The sequence below is a fragment of the Vanellus vanellus genome (assembly GCF_965231255.1).
Source record: "Vanellus vanellus genome assembly, chromosome: 11".
In the NCBI taxonomy this organism is placed as follows: Eukaryota; Metazoa; Chordata; class Aves; order Charadriiformes; family Charadriidae; genus Vanellus; species Vanellus vanellus.
In genome coordinates this window covers 1,557,632-1,579,268 of record NC_138916.1, presented here as the reverse complement: position 1 = coordinate 1,579,268, position 21,637 = coordinate 1,557,632, and the positions used below count along the sequence as shown (strand labels likewise).

Here is a 21,637-nt window from a genome sequence, read left to right as displayed (position 1 = left end):
CTTGGTTTTCCCCTGTGAGCTTTGTGATGTTGTGTAGGGGACGTGGCTGTGGCATCTGGCACGGAGAGGAGCTTGGTGATGTTCAGACAGGCGCCAGGGTGTCACCTTCTGCCTCTGCTTGATGAAAGCCACCATCGGGTGCAGATGTTGGCGGAGACCCAAAGAGACGGGTGGTGAGGACAAGGAGGGCTTTTGCCCTCCACACCGCTCTGAGCACAGGGGTTGCCCCAAACAGCCGCCTGTCTGTCTGCCTCTTGCCTTCCTGTGCACCTTCCCACTCGCTCCTAGTGTGTCCTACAGTTGTGCAAAGTCCTGCTGCTCCCTCGCCAGTGCCTTCTTTCATAGCCCCGACCTGGGGCAGCCCTGCTGTCTGCAGACAAGCAGCCCATTAGCATGCCCTGGCATCCCAGAGCTGCTAGTTGGCACGCTGGGGACCTCCCTCAGTCCAGATGATGTCACCATATGATTATTGTCAATAAAAAGCTGTTACTCCTTTGCAGGAGGTACAAGGCAAGAGTAGATGAGTGTGTACAGACATGCCACCTCTTTGTTTTCAAGGGATGGTGTGACTGAAGGTCAGTTGGGTTTATTCCAGGGATTTGTGGGCAGAAATACATTTCTGCTTTTTCAGGCTGAAGTAGAGGTATCTAAAGCTGTTGGCCAACTGTTGCGGTAGTCTTGTAGCTTCCAGTGTAGGCTCTGCAAGACTGTCCCTTTGGGAATGGGGATTCCTGTCTTACGGGGTGCCATAGGGTCATGACACTAATGCAGGACAGGTATGTGACAGTGACGTTCTTGGGGGGTACACTAGCATCCTGCTTTGTCCTGCTTGCCTTGATTTTGGAATTTTGGCTTTTTTTTTTTTCCTTCCCAAGAGCCTGGACTTGAAAAATAATCCTTAATTAGGAATCAAAGGCCAAGAAATGCTGTGAGACTGGGCTCCCAAGGAGCCTGGGAACGTGGTGCTGTAGGGTAGCGGCATCCCTATGTGGTAAGGCCTTCTGTTATACAGAAGTGACCAGAAGGATGGCTTGAACAGCACATGATGCCCACCCATGGCCTCCAGGCTACCTCTGAACCCTCGGTGGAGTCCAGCTCTGAACCCTTAGCATTTCTTGGGCAAGATGACTTTTTAGTTGGCCCTCAAAGCCAACCGTTGGGCGTGGACAGCCCTGGGGAGCCAATAAGGAGCTCCCCGATCCCTTCCCACTTCTCATCAAGGCAGGAGGGGAGGATGGAGGAGATGGAAATGTGTGGCCAGCAGGTAATTAACCACAGCGCTTGCTCCTTGTTGACTTTCTTTGCCTCGGAAGAGCTCTCCACAGCTGGGACCCTCCTTGTGCAGGCATCGGGGTGCTCAGTGGCTGCTGTGGGCTTCCCTTGCTGAGCCCACTGCTGCTTTCCCGAGCCAACTGGGGTGCTCGAGGTGCAGTGTCAGCACTCCCCATTCCTGCCAAGGGCTCCCTCTATTTACGCCCCCTTTGCTGGGCATAAAAAACTTCCAGGCTCTGGCTTACGACTCCGTTGTGTCTTTCCAAACAGGACTCGTGTTCTCCTCCACGGGCTGCCTGTTCCGGCTGAGAGCACTGTGATCCCTTTCGGCCTCGAGGGAATGGTTGATTTCTAATGACGGGTGTCCAAGCTCGGGGCTGTGGTGGCCAGCAAAGCCCGATACGCAGCAGGGCACCTCGAGTGTGGCATCCTTGGTGCTAAAATGCCTGTATTACGCTGCTCTTTTTCATGACATTAGGATTGCTGTGCCTTAGCTGGCTGTTAATTTGAAGAATCAATGGAATTTCAGCGGGGCGGGGAATAAAATCGGTGGAAGATCTGAGCTTGCTTACGGTGGGTCGCTCTCTAGCAGCATCTTTGCTTTATTTTAGGGATGCTGGCTAAAAATCCAGCGTGCTGATTGAATATAACCTTGGCTGGTTTTCAGCCCCGCCACTGCCCTGACCTTTGTGTGCCCGCCAGCCCCGGCATCACATTTTTGCATGTGTATGTGCAAAAGGTGCTGCTGAGTGGAAAGAGGCACAGCGGCTGCTGGCATTGGATGGTGTTTTTTCGGTGGCGACTGTTTGCCGTCTCATTTCAAAACAAGCATTGGGCTTTGTTTTGTGGCGAAGGGGAGCAATTTCTCATTAGCTGGATTCCTCGACCCATGGGTATCCCTGCATGCAGCCTGAGAAACGCAAGGTGAGAGGCTAAAAACCTTCCTGGAGCTTAATTGGGCTGGAAGAAAGCTTCAGTCATGGGTGGTGTTGACATCCCCCTTTGGTGGGGGCTTATTTGGATTTCAGATACAAGCTCTTCCCCTCGCTACGGTCCAGAGGAGCCGATGAAGCAGCCACTTGAAGCTATTTTTCTATTTTTACATCGAGTGCTCTCAAGGAGGAGCATGGCTGCGGGCGGCGTAGTCCTCTGATGCGTATCACGAAGCTCCGCTCCCTTAGATGTGCTGAAAACCGCCAGCCTGGCTCCACTGCTCTCCGGCTGGTAGGTAGCCTGCAGGTGATGAGTTACGGTCTGGCTGGGCTCTAGCTCGTCTCCTCCTCTCGCCGGCTGCTCGGCTTCCCCGCGAGCGATCGATCCTCTGCAGTCGTGCTGCTCAATCGCCGGTGGCTGTCAGTTGTCAGCACAAAACCCTCCGAGTGAGACCTTCAGGCATCGCAGCCCAGCTGTGTCCAGGGGCACAGGCTCACGGCAGCGCCGCCGGCGCAGGAATTGCGAGGCACCGCGGTTGATAGGAGGGTGCTTTTCTTTTTGCAAGGGCAGTGCAGGAGAAATGGGACCCAGGATGAGTGCCCAGGGCTTGACTCGTGCTGCACGGGGAGGTTGGTGGGAGCGGAGATGCCTCGCTCAACACCGTCACGCTCGGGGGGGTTAGAGATGAGCAGCGTTGAATGCTGCAGCTCCAAGCGAAGCTGCGGTTATCAATTTGTACAAAACCAAACTTGTACTGCAGGAGGGTCCGTCAGCAAACCCTGGCTCGGGGTGGGATTTTCGCCCCCTGGCTCAGCTCACCCACCTCCTGGCAAATGCTTTTGTTGAGACCAGAGGCACCCAGAGGTATTTGAGCTGAAGGATGGAGAGCTGCTTTTCACCTCCGAGGCTGGAATTAAAATCCAGAGTGATGGTAGGTGATGGGAGCCCATGGGTTCACATACAAAACTTGTTCTGCCTCCTCTTGCGACTCATCAGTAGGGATTTCATGATGATAGGAGCAGGTTCTGTGCTGCTCTGGGGTCAGTGGGTGCGACTCGGCACCATTCCGCTCAGGGGTTAGAGACAGCAGCTTGATTTCAGTAATTAAAAAAAAACCCTATGGAATTGGCTTGAAAAACTTCCTATCTAAATTGCTGTGTCCCACAGGCACCGACACCTGCGTGTTCCCGCTGGGAGCTGATGGACATGGGTGCAAGCTGCTGCTGGAGGGACTGGGGAGAGCACGGTGCCTATCAGCCAGAATGGGAGGATTGGCTTGTGCCACTTTAAAAAGAGCATGTCTGAAAAAATAGGCTGGAAAGCTGGGATTTGGGGAGTGAGGGGAGATGCGGGATTCGTGGGACCCAGCAGGAAAGGTGCAGATATTTGTCCTCACCTGTCTTAGCGTGAGGTTTCTTTCCTGTGTGCTGGGGAGACAGAGGCACTTACTCATCAAGCGACGCTGGGAGCTGCTCCTCTGCATGCGAGTCCCCAAAGGGCAGCACCACACTTGTCCCTACTCTGCAGCCACCTTGTATGGGACATGTGCGGTGACACCCTCCTCTTGCTTGCCCACCTCCTCGTATATCATATGATCGGGCTTATTTCTTGCTCGCTCCCCTCCTGTAATCTCCCCATGGGGCAGAGTTGGCTTTGTGTCTGGAAACCACCGGGATCTCTCCTGGCAACTTGAGCAAAACCTACAAAGAAGAGGAGATGAGAGCCAAGTGGGCAGCTTCCTAAACGTGCAGCCTGCAGGGGCTGGGACGTGAAAATCATACCAAAATAAGTCTTTAATATTAAATAGATGGAAGGAAGAGGTCTCTTCTTGCTTGAGGGATAAATAGATCTGAAACTCCTCCTCGACTTTGCTGCTTATTGCATCTGAAATACGTGTGGAATTGAGCCTCTCCAGGAGCCGTGAGTACCTGGCTATGACATGCGTGTGAAACACTCCTGCTTTTGCAGTGTGTGTGCAGTGTGCCGGCAAGTCTCCAGACACAACGCCCGGCAAATTGGTTTGCTTCTTTTCCCCCACATCCATACCTGGATGCACCCCAACATCTGGACAGGGGAACGAGATGTGATGCTTCTCAGCGCGCCACCAAGGCAAGTGTCAAAGCTGGCTGTGGTCCCCTGGCGCCCTCAAAGCGATGCTCCCCCAGTCCTAGATCTCCTCCAGGAGCTGTTTGGGTGGCTTAGGAGATGCAACCTGCTTTGCAGAGACCTTGTGTTGTCTCCTTCCCTCCCACCCCTTCCCCAAACAAATTTTGTAGGTACGAGCGCTGAGTGCACAGCTTGGCCTTGGAGGCAAGAGTCCATGAGACCTTTAAGACCAAATGTTGTTTGTAGCGACAAGCTATTGGGTTTCTTGTGCAGGAGAACTGCTTAGAAAATACTCCAGCTTGCCGACTACTGTTTGTAGGTAGACTGATGCAATGAGAGAAGGATTTTTTTTTTTCTTATCTGCTTGTCCGTGCACCTCCTGGTCCAGCCGTAGAGGTGGACTTCTGTGCTCTCATCACAGCAGTGCTTGTATTGCGGTTGCAATGTGGAAGAATCTCAGGAGAGGTCGTTGAGGCCCCATCTCTGGAGGTGTTCAAGGCCAGGCTGGACGTGGCCTTGGGCAACCTGGTCTAGTGAGAGGTGTCCCTGCCTATGGCAGGGGGGTTGGAACTCGATGATCTTCAAGGTCCTTTCCAACCTAAACCATTCTATGATTCTATTAGAAGATAATCCTGCCAAAACTTGGCCAGCCTGAGATTCACTGGTGCATTGTCTGAACTTGGGCAAGTCCGAAACTGTGGGATATTGGCTCCGTGTGGAAGGTTGAGGACCGCTACCGTGTCTCAGGAGCACCATGAATGTGGCTTTTAGCAATTCAGAGCCCGGCGTGGGGGGATCTGGGGTGTCAGCAGCCCTTGGGTATTGAGGGAGTGCCGTGGGGAATGATGTGGGTGCCCTGTGTTACTGATAGAGGGATGTGGGAAGGGGGAAAGAAGGAGAGCAGGGGAAGGATGATGGATTTTCCCATTTGGAAAATACCGGTGTGCTTAGGAAGCTGTGGCCGATGTCTTTCTTAATGTTCCCATCCTTGGTTCATCCTGTTGCTCCTTGCTGTCACCCTCTGCATCACCCTGCGTAATTCCTCTCTCTCCTTTCGTTTTCATCCCCTGTGTGTTTATAGATTATGACTGTGTGCCCCCGTAGCTGTAGCTGAACCAAGTTATCCATATTTAGCTCTTTTAATCTCCTCTTCCAAACCGATCCCTTCAGCCTCCTCGTTATTTTTGTTCCTCTTCTCTGAACTTCCTCTAATTTGTCTGTGTCCTTTTCTGTCATGAGATGTCCAGAGCTGAGAGCGATTGCTGCTCTCCTGAGAAGAGCCATCAGGGCAAAACTATTAAATTCCCCCTTCTCTGATGCTGTGTCCCAAGTGGATTGGGGTTGAAAGAGGCATGGACGGTTTGGTGTAGACGTGGCTGAGCAAAGTATTGTTTGCTGCTCTTGGATCTACCTCCGGGTCTCTCTTTGAAGCTGGCCTCACCACATTATTTTCGTGGTGGCTATGGAAGGTAGGACAAGTGTATCTGAGCCAGCTTGGTGACACTGCTTTGTGCCTCTGTGCTTAGAGGCACCCCCAGGCCACATTGCGCGGATGATAGACCAAGAGGGTAGATTTACATTGGACATAATTATTTTTTTACAATGAGACACTGGCACAGGTTGCCCAGAGAAGTTGTGGAAGTGTTTAAGGTCAGGTTGAACGGTGCTTTGAGCAATCTGATCTAGTGAAAGATGTCCCTGCCCATGACAGGTGAGTTGGACTGGCTGATCATTGAAGGTCTCTTCCAACCTAAATCGTTCAGTGATGCTAAGATGGCATCCTGGAGACGATCTTCTTCTGGATCATCAGAAGGACCACCTTGGGGTAACACTCCACCGACTTATGAGTGTCTGTAACTTCATATACCCACTGCTTCTCTTGCATGGTGACTCCAAGTGTGACTGACACTTGCTTTTGGATCCATTTGCGTCCCTTGGATGTTGGGAAATGCAAGCCAATGCTGTAGTTCTGGCTGTTGTGGAAGGTACAGCCGTCTCCATGCCACATTTACAGTTTGGTTGATGAAAACACCTGCAAGTCAAGCCCATCTTTCACCCCATGCCCCGGATGTTTTTTCTAGGCTCTTCTCTGAAAACATAAGGGCTTTTTTTCACATCATCCCTTGTGCTTTACCAGATGTAAATTTGGTTTCTTAGCGATGTGATAAATCTGCATCTGTGCAGGTGGTTGTATTGTCCGTCATGGGTCCTTTGGCCTGGCAGCAATGGCAGAGTGGTTGTGGTGGCTTGTGGGCTGAGCTCTATCCCTTCTCACCTGGGGACGGGTATGAGCAATGCAGTTGCTCTGAATACTGGGATTGATGGGGAGAAAGGTGGTCACTACACTGTGTGCCCAGCAAGTGGAGAAATCCATTCTAGATGAGGCAGGTGGGAGCCCGGCTTGTTTTTACTGCAAGTCTTGGACCCGTTTCCTCCCTTCTAAATTTACTAGAGTTCAGTTTTATACCGAAATTGGTAGTAAATCCTGAGCTGTCTCCCCTCTGGTTGACTTATATATACTGCAGCTTTCCAAAAATAAGAACTTTGCGCAAGACATTGTGCCTGGATGGGCATCATTAATTAATCAAACTATTTCATTATTAATGCTTGAATTTTGCATACTGGTGCGTGTGCTTGTATGGCCGTGCCCTGGTGCTAATTGCTGGAGGCCCAGCAGCTGCGGCGTCCAGGCGTTGGAGGTTAAGACTTGCAAGACCGAGGTGGAGAAAAATTGGGGGGGGGGGGGAAATGAAGAAGAGGTTGAACCGGGCAGCTGGAGGGAGCTGTGCCATTTCCTAACCGGCAGCTGAGCTTCTGTGCCAGCTTCTTGCGCTCAGCCCTGACCTACCAAGTGTCTGCCTTGGCTTGTTGTCCTTGGTTGCTTATCCTGGTCAAGGTTTATTGGTAACTTTTGGGTTCTCATCATCTCCTGAGGGATGGTTTTCAGTCTCTTTTATAGTGCGTGGCAAATCAGGAGTACCGTGTCTGACTTCTTTGAAGGTGGTGGAGGAGTTGGGTATCCTCTGAGAAGAACCTAGCCTGGGGTGTTTGTGTGGGGTCCTCTCACTCCGGTGGGAACCTGCTCTCTAGGGCCTGTGCTGGTGTGTACCTGGCATGGCGATGCTTGCAGTAGGAACTTCAGTTCAAGCATAATATCCTTCTCCTTAAAACCAGAGATTAACTGCTTTCTTTATAGCCTCCTGGGAGTTACAGGATCACCCGCTCTTACTGGCTGACCTGTTGATCTGCCTAAATGGAGATGCCAAGCTCTGTAATACATTCTTTGTCCCTAGAGCTGCTTGGGTGGTGAGTTGTTCCTGGATGAACCTGTGGCCCTGGTGCTCAGGGTGCTCTGTAGCATGAGATAGACATCATAGATCTTGTTGCCTGCTGGAGAGTTGGCAGGGTTAAAGCATCTTGCTGTGAAGATGCTACTTTTTCATGTGACTTCCCTTGCCCGCTTTGCAGATTTGGGGTTTAGGGTTGTCTCTAGCTTGGCTGTTTGCAACCTCCGTATCCTTTGGCCGGCTTTTATGTAGCCGGTGGTTATCAGCAGGCTTTTAACGGCAGCTGGAGCTGCATCACACCACAGCAAGTGGTTCGTGAAAGGCCTGCTGGATTTATGTCCTCCTTCTGGGAGATTGATGGACCGAGGCACTCGTGAAACCTTTTATGCTGTTCCTTTGCCTGCTCTAATGTGCTGGTCCAAGAGTGCTAGTATTAACGGTGGTTATTTGAGTGCTGCTCAGATTCGGGCATGAATTTCACATGGGCCAAGGCAGAAAACATGTCTACCTTTGCTGTCATTGTAGCTTCGGTCATCTCGCTTCTGGTCTTCCTACATGAACACCTTTTAGTGGGAACAGACCAGTAAATGAATGTGGGGGTGGTTGGTTGAGAATGGCTGGGGAACGGCAGCTGGAGGAGCCTGGTGTAGATGGACATCTTGAGCTGGGGGAGTTTCAGGGAGTTGAATAGCTGTCTTCTGCAAGAAGGTTGAATGCAGGGCTGGAACCTTGCTGGGGAGCCAGTTCCCATGGAACAGATGATGGCCTCCAGCCCGGAAAGCCGAAGGATGTCATGTACGTCTCTGAAGGGAGGCACTGAGAGGCACTGAAGAGCTGGGCTGCACCGGTGGTTGGGAAGGTCCCCAGGAAAGGGGCCTGCTGTCTCGCACAGCGGGGAAGGATCCTTTTTCTGCTTGGGTAGAGTTACCTGGTTATTTTGTTGGATTTGGGAGAAAGAAAATAAATAAAAGCAAGACTTTGGCCCATGGTGGTGCTTACACTTAGCGTCCTGGCTCGAAGGATGCATGGCTGGTGTTGGCGGTGCAGGGGATGCTGGAAGCAGAGCAGCAATGTAAGATGCCAACCACGCATCAGCGATGTTGGCCATCTTGACAGGAAGGTAGGCACGGGATGGAGGGGTGGAATGTGAGGCATGTTTTCCCAGTGGGAAGCTGCTTGTGATCATCAGCGCTTTCCTGCTCAGCCAGCACTGCCGGGGGTGAGGGTGACTCCAGTGACCAGGAACAGCCTCTGCATGGCAGCAGCAGTGCTGAAGAAGGGGCCAAAGGCTATGTTGGTCAATGTGAAGGATGCTTGCAGCCATCTGTGGTCGGTTTCTGTGTTTCTAACCATCTCTGCCCTCCCTTGGCCCAGATGCATCTCTAGTGCTTTCCCACACGGGAAAATATTTTTCCCTTTTCTCCACCACCCGAGCCGCTTAGCATTTTAATTTGATAAAGGAGGTGAGCCTGGTGCAACCACCCTGTGGGGTATTGGTTCTTGGCGGTAGGTGAACCAACACCCCAACAACACGTCCTCAGTCAACTGGTGGGACTGATGCGTGGAGGTCCCAGCTTGGATTTCTTCTTTCCTATGTCTCACTCACGTCAACTGTCCCCTCTCATCACTGTTCTTCGCTACCTCTCTCCTACCGGAGACACCTTCCCTCCCCCCACCCCCCCCTTCCTAGAGCAGATCTGATAGTCTTGTAAGTGGTTGGAGCAGGTGACTTGGTGCCAGCACGTCTGTCTTGGATACTATTCCTGGCTTTATTGAAGATGTGGTTATATGCAAGACTGTGCCTCTGCGACGTCTGCCTCCTCTTGATCTCGAAATGCTGCAAGCACTGAGATAAGACTGGTTGTGTTCAAGCAGGGATTTTCTTCCCCTCTCCACCGGGGAGAGAAAGCGGCTCATCGGAGGTCGTGCTGGGTAATATCTGCATTTCTCCAGCAGTGTGGTCAGGGTTGGTATGCGTAGGATTGCCTGGGTGTTTGGATCAGTCCCTCATCGCTGGCGCGGTGGGAGGTTGTACCTCCAGAGTTACCGGATGGACTGTTGCACCCCGATATACCCGTTAACCGTCACCAGGTCTGTCTTCAGTGGTGCTGGTGGTGGGGCTGTGAGCTTCCTGCGGAAGTCCTCGTCCAGGCTTTGGTTCTTGTGGCCTGGTCATGTGTGGCTGGGGCACACTTCCCCAGCCAGCTTCTCCCCAAAATTCCCAGCTGAAGATGCATCTGGGTTTGACAAGCACCTGCCGACCCCAGCCGACATGCTGCCTTGTGCCAGCTTTTTGGCCACCATCTCCAGCTCCTCTGCAGGGACTCGCTGGCCAGGAGAAGGGGTTTGCATGGATGGAGGCAAAGCCCCTCCATGCAGGGGGACAGCTGGACCTCGGCGCTGGGATGCGGGTGCTCGGCATGGCTGGGAGAGGATGCGCGGAGAGCCTTTTGTAGGCAGAGCCTCCCCGTCACGCCATGCCTTCAGCGACCTCGTGGCTGGAAGAGGCCATGAATCTTGAGCAGGTGTCTGGGGTGCCGAGAGCAGATGGTGAGGAGCACCAAGGACAAGCCACCAAGGAGCGTGGGGGGAATTGGCCTCTCCTGGTTTGGTTTCAGGGCGACGGTGAGAGTCCAGACCATCTGGGTGTGCGCTCCCTGTCTCCCCCCCAGCCTGCCCTGCAGCCTGGGGCTGGATTTACCTTCCAGCTCCCAAGGGCAAGCTGCATCATCTGAGGAGGGAAATTGTGACCGCTGCTCCTGATCCTTAATTCCTGTCCAAATTGCCTGGCTCTTCTGGCGGTGGCACTGGTAATGAGGTCCCATGCTCGCTTGTCCTCTCTGCAGAGTGAATTTGGGGAGCGTGATGCTGAGCCCGCTCCGCTCTGCTGCACATGGAAGCATTAATCCTTCCCTGTTGTGGCATTCACTGCTTCTTGCTAGAGGGGGCCGTCCTTTGACGATCCTCCTTTTTCCTTGGACCTGCTGCCCTGATATCCTGCGGGCTCAGATTTGCCGACTAAGAAACCGAATGTCCTCCTGAGCGCGTTCCCGCTGTCTGTAGAAATAACTGGCGTCGTTTATTTAAGCTGGCGTGTTTCCAGGGAAGGGAAACTTTTTTCTAAAACGGATTTCTTTTTTTGCATCTTGATGTCAGCAACCTCAACCTCCAGCTAGCAAGAGGGAAGAGCATCGGGCAACAGCGTTGGGATCGATGCTCCAGACCGCACTTCTGGCTCCATCCTTGGACCTGACGCTTGTGGCCCCATTATTTTCCTGCGCACGGGGTTTTGTTGGAAGCGCTTGTTGGCTGCTTTCTTGCTGGGGTGCAGATAAATCCAGCTGGCAAGCAGGGTTCATTGCCACCCGTTCTATTCGGGGAGGGGGTTCTTCTGGAGCCTCCTCCACGCTGCCTGGGGTTGTGTGCCTCCAGTGTGTTGGGATGTTGTCACTGGGGGACGTGACTGGGAGCTCTGGGCAAGTCTGTTGGAGCTTATTAAGCAATGCTGCAAGCAGATTCAAGACTGAATTGTAGGCGTGGTGGGCACCAGTGCCAACAAAAGGATTTGTCTTCAGGCTCTGCGTACCCAGCTTTGGGGGTCAGATTGGAGAAGACTTCAATTGCTCTTTGAAATCCCTGCTGAGGTCACTGGCGGTGGGGGAGAGGCACCTCGGGTGCTGCGGTTTTGAGTGTTGGAGCTGCCCACCAAAGATGCTCATTGGCTGGATGGATCTTCTCCCTGGTTATCTCTCTTCAAAGAGTTGGAAGCTCATGTTCCCAGGTCCTGCTCTGAAAAAGAAAATTTGTTGGGGATGTGGTGACTGAGCAGGACAAGAGTGACAACATCAAAGCTCCCAAGCGTTGGGCTGAGCCACGCAATGATGTGGGACGTGTTGGCTGCAGCCTCGAGCAATGCTCTTGTGATGGAGCAGTTTTGGTCTATGTTTTGTCTCCTGGCCCACAGCAGTAAGAGTTTGTGACCAGTAATGAGGCTCCCCTTGGCTTTTGTTGCGTCTCTGTGTTTGTAGGGGTTGAAGAACCCTTATAGATGAGAAAAATGGGCCACTGTGCTGTGTAGCTCGTTAATGTGTGGATACACTGGAAGCCTAGCACCATCTTAGGTGCGTCAGTGGTCTCATGCTGACCACTGCAAGGCCCTCGCTGACAAACGGGGTGCAGCTCTGTGGGTGCCCTGTACTACGTGGTTGTTCACACCCTCTCTGTCCTCGTAGATGCACTGCAGATACCTCTGCTGGTGGCTGTTCTCCAGGCTTTTGGTGTTCCTGTTGGCTTTGACTGCTCAAAAATGCACTTTTCTTGCCTGATTGACTTTGATTATTGGGAGCAAACCAAAATACTCATACATAGGAGTGGGTGGTCTGGGTGGTTTAGGGGTTGGCATCAAAATTACTACGGTGTTTTTATTTTTGTTGTGCCCTCTTCTCTTTCTCCCCTTAGCTAATTTCTGCCGTGAAGTCCCCTTAATGGTGACTGATGTTAACGAAGCCGCGCTGGCACAGCTCTAAGATGGCAGGAGCTGCTTTGTGTGCACCTCCCCATGCCAGCACCCACCGCCACGTTCCCCTTCACGTGAGACCCCGTTCCACCTTCAAGTGAGGGCTGTGACGAGGTGTAGGTTTTAATTAGCCACCTGGAGCCCTTTTCCCCAGGGCCGGCATTGCGTGGCACCATCGGCATTGCCCTGGAGTCTTGGTGGATTTGCCTTTTTTTTTTTTTTTTTTTCTTCTTCCCCCCCCATCAAGCAGCGCTTGTGCTGGCCGCCGCCTGGGCTTGGCTCTGTTCCACTTCTGTCCTCGGCGGTGGTGAAAGCACGTTCCTCGTGATGGGAAAGCCTCCGCGAGAAACACAAAGGGCTTTCATTAAGGGAGGCAGCGGCAGGCAGGCACGGACGGCCAGCGCCGGTACGGGGAAGCTTCACCCCGTCCAACCCTCGCAGAGGGGCTGCTGGAAACATAGAAGGTCCCTCCGGCAGCGAACGGGTAGTGGCTGCGTTTGCACCCGTCGGCATTTAATCTTAGAGCCTACACGGCAAGGAAAGAGAAATAAATTTTCCTTCTGCAAAAGGGATTTAGGGCCCAGAAGCGTGAAGTGATTTGCTCGGGGGGTGGCGTGCATGGGAGCTGGAAGCCAGGAGGGTGCAGGGTTTGCTTTGGGGAGCTGGAGATCTCCTCTAGCTCCGTCCTGACGAGCTGGAGGAGATGCGAAAACTGCTGCTGGAGGACATGAGTGCTGCCCGATGGCCCCAGTGCCAGCATCTCCCTTGGCTTCTGGCCCAGCAGAGGGAGCTGGGCACCTGCCGATGGTGAGAGCGGCTGGCAGAGCCACCCCGGCTCCCCCCGGCCATCCTGTGGCCATCAGCGGCTGAATCTCCTGACCTTGCTCGATAAAGCAGGAGGATGAAAAGCTGTGGCACCAGGAGATAAGACGCATGTCAGGAGGAGCTGAAATCAGGGATTGATCCATCTGCCTCTTCCTCCGGTGTGGCTTTCGGCTTTTTTTCGGATGTGTCCCAACGAGGCGGCTCCTTTCCTGCCCCTGCCCTCGGAGAGTCATCCTGGGCCGTTCCGTTCTGCTCCTGAGCTTTGGGTGAGGGAGCAGGAGCGCCGCCTCGTCTCCCCACGGTTGCTAAATGAGGCTCTGTTTGTTCCAGTGCAGGGTGAAATATGAAATCCCATCAAGCCGCCTCGCTTATTAGAGAGCTCTCAACGAGCTGCTTATTATGCACCGTGGCGTAATGCAGATTACGAATGTGACCGGGCGATAATTAGCAGAGCTGGAACTGTAATTAAACGCTCCTGCGCTGCGCTGCGGTTTCTGTCGCAAAGTGGAAGGAAGCTTGAACGGTTTCAAAACCCACAGGTCCTCGGCGTGTGCACGCGGCCGTCGCTCCCGGGGTGCTGGGGGCGAGCGCTCCCTGTCACCGCCGGGGCTTTTGCTCCTGCCCCCCAGAATCAGGCAGCCCTGCCCGCTTCTTCCCCGGGTAATGCAATAGCCGGAGAGTTGCTTTGGGTTTGGTGTTTCATGAAGGGTTTGCTTTTCCGAGCCGCTTCGAAGGAGCCTCGCGCTTCCTTTGAGCATCTTTTGGATCCGCCGAGATGCAAGCGATGGGACTGCTGTATTTTGGGGGGTGTGTGATTTGTCTGTAGAAATGCACCCCTCCTCTCTGGCAGGCTCACGGGGAGCGGGGGTTTAATGCCAAAGAAAACCCCTTCTCAAATCCCATGGGATGCAGCTGGAGCACCGGCTGTGGGGCAGCCTTGGATGCGGGCAGTGATGGAGAGCTGGGAATGGGCTCGTAGGGGAGAGCTGGTCCTGCCCGTGGGAGGTCAGAGGTGGCACGTGGGGAAAAGAGCCACGGAACAAGAGCTGTGCTGCCAGTGGAGGGGACCGCTGAGATGTTTAGATGTGGTGTTGGGGGATATGATGTAGGGGAGAACTTTGTAGAGTAGGGTGGATGGTTGGACTCGATGATCCCAAGGGTCTCTTCCAACCTAGACAATTCTATGATTCTATGATTCTATTCTATTCTTGTGGTCCAGCCGCTGCTGGCCCAGCCACCTCCAGGTCATCTTTAACACTCAGTGGAGTGGATGCGCTCTGAGGAGCCATCCAGAAGCAGGATGGACACAGGAGGATGAGGAGAGGGATACAGGCATGCGGGCAGAAGGTGCTTTGCGTTCTCCTGCTGGAAGAGCAAATCCACCCACCCTGGCAGAGCCACAACATCTCTGAGTTCTCCGTGGGGGTCACATCTTTGTCCCCCACTGGCAGCCACCCCTGTGGAAGCAGGCGGAAGCCGCTGGGTGGATGTGATCTCCTCTCTGCTCCTCTGTCTAGAGGTTTGCCTCTTGCACCTTCTCCACTTGTAAATGGTGTTTGTGTCGCTGAGGACGCGGAGAAGCTTTGCGGGGTCATGCGCTGCTCAGGGAGGTGGGATGCTCCAGCCACTTGCTGCGGTTGTGGGCACCGTACTGCATGGGGCAGGCGGCATTGGACATGCAAGCTTCTGCTGGGGTTATTTATCTTGCTTAAAGGATGGAGGCACGTGAGCAAGAGAGCGAGCAGATAATTCTGGTGGGTAGTCAGGAGCAGGATGCCGGTTTGGGGTGGGAGTCTGGTGGTTGTCAGCAGTATTGGCCAAGGAGAGCCAGCTGTGAGGTTGGACGTGGTTGTGGGCTGGTGTCTGTGTCCCTGCTTGGTGACCAGCAAGCTTGGCCTCTCCGGGGTTATAATCGCCTCCTCAGCAGAGGCGTAGGAGCACATCTCTCGGTGTAGTGCTGGGTGCTCTAGAGGGATCTTCCCCTGCTTGAAACTGAAACCCAGGTCAGCGCTCGCTGATGATTTATTTGATTAGTTTCCTCAGTCTGCTTGTGTTCTGAGGTTGCTCGGTATCTTAGCAAGATCATAAACTGTAAAGAGAAGAGGTCTGAGCAGAGGATGAGCAGGTAGCCCCAAAACTGCTGCAAATGCTCGCGAGCCAAAGCTGGGGGATGACTGACTACGGCTGGTTTGGCTGATGAACCCTGAAGGACAACAAGGCCACCACACTACCCTTCCCTTGGCCAGCAGCAAAATGAGCCTGTCAGCCATCCTTCTCCTACCACTGCTGTAATCTGCTGGCGTGGCAGAGCGGCCGAGGACCTTGGCTCGTCAGCGGCAGGGTGACTTGGCCGTGGTTTTTCTTGGCATGTTGGCTTGTTGGCTTTTCAAGCCTGGCTCTGGCTGTGAGATGTGATTTCCATGCGCAAGGAGAGCATAATGGCTGGTGCTCAGTTGGCTTGGCCATCGGCCGGGTCAGGCTCTGAAGCAGATACTTGCATGGAGAAGAGGGGTGTGATCTTGAATGCCTGCATCTTCAGGTGGTCGCAGGGTAGATTTGGGAGGAGGAGGATGCTGGATGGAGACCGCTGCTCGTTTGTCCTGTCCGGCCAGTTGAACAGAAGCCTGTAATTTTTTTTTTCTTCTTCAGGTCCAAAGTCATTGACTGCGTTAACATCTGAGCAATAGCCAAAAGGCATCCTGACCAGGGATGATTACACTGGCAAAAGCCATCAGGGAAGGAACTTGGCACGCACTCTTTCAGCAGGAGAGCAGATATCTCCTGCAGAGGGACTTTTGGGTGTGATCTACCTGACTACAAAGTGCTGGCTCTTCAGGGTTACATGGGTATGGGCACGCCAGGGTGGGAAAGACCTATGAGATCGTTGTCCTCTGATGGGGTGTGAGACTTGAACGGCCTGCTGGCACAGGCATTGAGAAGGTGCCAGCCCTGGGCTTGAGGTTCTCCAGGAATATAGGTGCCTGTTGATACTTGCTCTCCTTCCTGCGTTCCCGACGGTGACCGGCATGTTTCTCCTTCCCCACAGATGGAGTCTCCGGTCTCTACGCCTGCGGTGTTGCCCTTGCACCTCCTCGTCCCTGTCGTCAACAACGACATCTCGTCGCCGTGCGAGCAGATCATGGTACGCACTCGCTCGGTGGGAGTGAACACCTGTGACGTGGCCCTGGCCACCGAGCCGGAGTGCCTGGGCCCCTGCGAGCCCGGGACCAGCGTAAACCTGGAGGGCATCGTCTGGCAAGAGACGGAGGACGGTAAGTGTCACCGCAGAGCTTTTCGCTCTCCTACAATGTCATTTTGGAGTCGTGGCGATCCTTCCCTTCCCATGTCCCTGCTGTGTTGCTCGTTGGCATGTCTTGGGCTTTCCACCCACCGTCTGGGTGGTCGGGACACAGAGGAGCCCTTAATCTGTCCAGCAAAGGGAGTAACGGGCCAAAACTTGCATCAGCCCAACACGTTGCGTTATCCCCTTGCCCAGACAGCAGGCGAAAATGGAAGCTGCCATTTCTCTGCCTTTCTGCAAGAGCTAACTTGTTCTGAGGGTGCCAGAGGAAAGGCCGTGCCAGCCTGCGCGGAAACTTGACGGAGTTGACTTCGTTTCTGCTTGGCAACCCGCAGGTCTGTCACAGAAACGCTCAAACCCTGGGAGGCAGCAGAAATCTCCTGCTGGATTAAAAAACCCCAGTGGAGCTTTCAAAATCGACTCAGCGGGAGATCAGGCGCTCGTCTCTCTTGCCAAACCAATCCAACCTTTTTTTTTTTTTCCCCCGCTGGAGCTCGTCTCATCTGTGCGCAGCTTGGTTTGCTTTCCCAGGTCCTTTGATGGGTTTTTGTCGCTGTTGGGGCTCTGCCAAGTAACGCGGGGATGAATAGGTGGCTCAGTGGACCACGGCGAGCGCTGGAACCTGGCCTTCATTCCAGCCTCGTTGGGATGCTGGAGGTTTCTGCTTTGGGAGGCTCAGGGTGAGCTCCCGTATTTGTGTCTGGCTTCAGCTGTGGTCTGGAAGCAGAAACAGAGCCCAGAAGCTCAAAGGTGAGAAATCTTAGGGCAACTAAGATGATTAAGGGAGTGGAGCATCTCCCTTATGAGGAAAGACTGAGGGAGCTGGGTCTCTTTAGTTTGGAGAAGAGGAGACTGAGGGGTGATCTTATTAGCGTTTATAAATATATAAAGGGGGAATGTCATGAGGATGGAGCCAGGCTCTTCTCAGTGGCGACCAGTGATAGGACAAGGGGTAATGGATTCAAGCTGGAACACAAGAGGTTCCACTTAAATTTGAGAAGAAACTTCTTCTCAGTGAGGGTGACAGAGCACTGCAACAGGCTGCCCAGGGAGGTTGTGGAGTCTCCTTCTCTGGAGACATTCAAAACTCGCCTGGACGCCTTCCTGTGCAACCTCATCTAGGTGTTCCTGCTCCGACAGGGGGATTGGACTAGATGATCTTTTGAGGTCCCTTCCAATCCCTAGCATACTGTGATACTGTGATACTGTGAAAGAGCAGCGGTGGTGGAGGCCAGCTGATGGTTCACCTCGGCTGGGTAACTAAGAGCTCCTCTTGGACGTCTGCTCGTGCTCTTCCATCGCCGTTGCATGCGGGGAACGAAGCTGTTGGCCTTAATCCCCTGGCTTCTCCTCACTGCAACTGTCTTTGTTATCTCCGATGGCAGCTGAACTGAAACCCGCGTTCCCATGAGCTGCTACCGGGGGCATTCTCTTCTTACTGCGTGCTTTGGGAAGATGGGGATGGGCCCAGTTTGGCTTTCCTCTCTTCCTGATGGAAAACTGGTTTTGAAGCTGCGGTTGAGCTTGTGAGCACCAAAATTGCTCCTGCTGGGAAAAGCATCGTGACATGAGCTATTTGGGAAGAAAGGAATGCATGGCCTGCGCTGGGGGAGACTGGGACATGATTGCTTGGGGTGGGGACCTCCAGCTATCTCACACTCCTCTGCTCTTTCTCCTTCACTGTCCATTCAGTATGGACAAACTCATCCGGATTGAGGCAGCCGGGAGCTGTAAGTGTGGTTTTTCTGCTGCTCTGAGGCAGGATGGAGCCGCACGGTATAAAACCGGACCCAAGGAGCCTCTTTGAGCTAGGCTTGCTGGTGGGGACAAGGAAACACAAACCAGGAGCCTTCAGGGGCCCTGCTCTGCGCACCCCAGGGCTGAGGGCTCTGACAGGAGGATCTTCTCAGAGGAAACATGCACAAGGTCTTCTGCTGAGTTACCTGTGCAATGGCACTGCTCGCTTGGTGTCTGCAAGGAGCCCAAGGGCTTTACAAGGTGTAACACCTTCAGCTGGGGGAACTGAGACGTGGCTGGGCTGAGTGTAGGGACTCGCAGCAGTGCAGAGGACCATCAGCACCCCCCCCCCCCGCTTCTGCGGCTGCACACTAAGCCCCCCCCCACCTCCCTGTCCCCGCCAGCATGCCGTTCTGGTGTGATTTCCCTCAACCTAAAAGCCCCGGACTTGCAGAGTTTGCAGAGAGTCCCAGGACTGCTGGAGACCCCCAATGGGCAGCAGCAAAGCTGATACGAGCTTAGACCTTGTAGGGGTTTGATTTTTTTGGGTGGAAATCAGGAGAAGAGGCTTGTGGTGGGTGGAGGAGCCCAAGTGGCTGTGCCAGGAGGGACTAACAGAGCATCTCTGAGGCAGAGAGTGCAAAAACATCCCCCCTGGCCCAAATCCTGGTTGAGAAGTAGTGACGTGGGAGCATTTTCTGGTTCTCCTCCCTTTTCTCCTGCTCCTCACCCCACCGTGAAGAGCTCTGCGGCCCGTCTGCCTGTCTGTCCGCATTACCCCTCGCTTCCGCAGCCACCGTTTTGGAGCGTGCCTTGGAGGTGCCCTGCGATTTCCCACAGCCTGGCTATTTTTAGTCTGCAGTAATTCGATGAACTTGTGCAAAGATCATTCTCTGCTGGCTGCTGCTTGGTTGCCACCGTTGGGAGCAATGACTTTTACGGCCAGCCCTGCAGAAGACAAATCCTGCCATTGCCTTTGGTCGCTTTGGTGCTGCACGTTGGCTCCTGTCGTAGCGGCATCTCTTGTCCTCAAGTGAAAAGTCAGGGTGAAATCATCCCTGTTTCCTGCCTGGCATCTTTCTCCTGCCTTCCCATCGTTAATGGGGGGTTGAATGGCGATGCTGGAGGAGATACTGGACGTGGCTGTCCAAAGCTGGAGCTTGTGAAATGTATAGGGATGCAGCGAGCATCTCCCCTCACCTGAAGGATACAGGGAGAAAGCTATGCCAAGGGCACATCTACACGTCCAAGTGAGGTGCTTTCAGCAAGCCTATGTGGCTGGAGACCATCCCCAAGATCTCCAGAGGGATCCCAGCACCTTCACCAAGAGGGATCCACCTTTCCCTGCTCCTTGTGATGCTGCAGCCTTGCCAGACCGCTCAGAAGGACCCCAGGGCAGCAGAAGCAGCTCTTGGCTTGCCTCAAGCATCATCTCCAGTGCTGGAGAGGAGCTTGTTGGCTCAACTGCAGCAGCAGCTTTCTCCTCAGGGGTGACATTCCTGAATCCCCTGGAGCGATGGGCACGGGGGGGTGCAAAATTATGGTTGCTCCCAGTTATGTCCTGGCTTTTTAAGGAGGATGCTGTGGGCACTTCTGAGTCTCAGGGAGGCCCCTGCCACCGGACAGCCTCGCAAGTGGTTCCCACTGAGCCTCTCTGGAAACGGGCATCCCTTCTCGGCGGCACGATGCCTCCTTGAAAATTGGATTTGTGTCGGACGTGCCCCGTAGACTACCACGGTAATTGCTCTGACGTGGACATTTTTTGCAAGCTGCTCTTCTCCTAGCTGCGCTTTAACGGTGTGTGCCCCTGCGATGAGAGGATCTCTGTTGCCAGCAAAAACATACTTGGGCTGGAGTGGTTGCAGAACTTCCCGTGGGGCTGAGTAGAGGAAGGCAATGTGGTTCTTTGACCAGAGCTCACTTTTTAAAAAAAAAAAAGACAACAAAACAAACAAAAAAATAACAACAATAAAACCAAACAAAAAAAGCGCTTTTATTTTGGCCATGGGGCTGCAAAATCATGGAGAAACGCTCCTAAAGCCAGAGCCCAGCAACACTGGAGTGACACCAGAAGGACAAGCTGGAGCTGACCCATCTGAGATGGGAGCGTGAAGCTCCGAGGAGCCCCACAACATCCATCCTTCCTGCCTCAAATACCAGCATTGTCCTCTCCCCCAATTAGAAAACTTGCCATGAGACCGCAATCACCACCAAAGGCATCACAGTGGGCTTCCACTGCCAAACATCTGGTGCCGGGCTCATGGTCTGTCTTCTCCACCACTGCTCCAGGTTGGTGTCGGGCTGAGGTCTGGTCTTGCTGGTGGCAGGCAGCAGTCGTGTGCGCTCTCCCGTAGCCACCCTGGTGACACTGTCCCTTTGCCAAGCCCGTCTTGTGCAGGGAATGTGTTTTATTGCAACACTTTTGGTGGGCGCAGCTGTCTTGGCAGTTCCCCTAATTCTGTTAGGTGTGATTTTGATCTGCAGGAACTATTAACTGATCTAATTATACCGGAAAACATCGCTCCGTTTGCTGCCTCGTTAGCTGCCAGGTCTCCTCCATTCCCCTCTGCGGAGCTGGTGTCACTTGGCTCGGAGCACGTCACCTCCTCACCTCTGCTCACTGTGAGCGGACTGTGTTCCAACACCACACTGATGCCATTCACAACCAAAATGAGCCGGTGTCTGACACGCAAACCCTCTGAGTAATGAGGATTGCGGCGTGGCAGCACCACAGCAGACTCCCTCTGCATCCTTCCGTCCAGCTCCGTGCTGGAATGGCGGCGGCAGGTTGCCCGTGGCCGATCTTCGCGCACTCCGGGTGTTTGAATTATGCGTTTGCAAACATCTCGTGAGGGTATGATAGAGTGTGCGCGTCCTCGGCGTCTGCAGATGCCAACACGGACGTGTCCTTGCTCAGAGCAGGAGAGAGATGCCATAGATTGGGAGAGGATGGAGAAGGCTTGGACAGTGAGGGCAAAGACTGGAAGGTTTTACCATAACCGTGACCCCAAAATTTGATGGCTTTGCATGTTGAACGTTCTGCCTCACCGTTACCTGCAGCTTTCAGTTGTGACTCCGGTTGGTCTTTGTCTCTGGGGATGTTTTAAAAGGGGGATGTGCCAGGATTGCACTGCTTATAGGTGGGCTTTGGGGCTTCGAAGGAGGCTACACCATCCCCTGCGTACACAATCCGGTCTTCATAGCTGTCTATACTCAAACCTGGGAACAGGAGGTGACTGTAAGGCTGATACAGCAAGGGCGAGGAGTGGGAATATGGATTTCTCGTTTGCTTTAATGGCATTTTCCAAAGTAACGAGCGGTTGTAAATCCCCTCCAAGGTTGCTGAGCCAACGTGCAGGCTCAACGCACTCCTCCAAAGCCTCCTAAAGCCGTGACAGCATGGCTGTGACCCCTCTCATCTTCAGATCAGCAATCCGGCAGCTTGCTCCGGATGGGAGCATCATCCGTCGCCGCTCGGTGATGGGGTATCTCGTCTCCAACACTGCGAGGGTTGCTGGTGTTTTGGGCTGCTGCCTTGCACCCTCCTCCTGTTTCACCAATGGATGGGGGAGGCTGCAAACCCCCCTGAGTGCGGTGGCTGCTTGCGTGTCGGTGTAGAGAAGCAGAGCTTTATTATGCATCATTCCCTGCTGCTCCCCG

General features: G+C 53.7%; 1 protein-coding gene across 1 annotated transcript in view; it reads left to right on the top strand.

The window, feature by feature from the left end:
• Positions 1–21,637, top strand: part of ZNF609 (zinc finger protein 609) — a 73,053-nt gene that overhangs the window by 40,196 nt on the left and 11,220 nt on the right. The window contains exon 3 of the mRNA XM_082488782.1: positions 15,986–16,211. Within this exon, the coding sequence (XP_082344908.1) occupies positions 15,986–16,211 (226 nt within the window). The remainder of the gene's footprint in view (positions 1–15,985; positions 16,212–21,637) is intronic.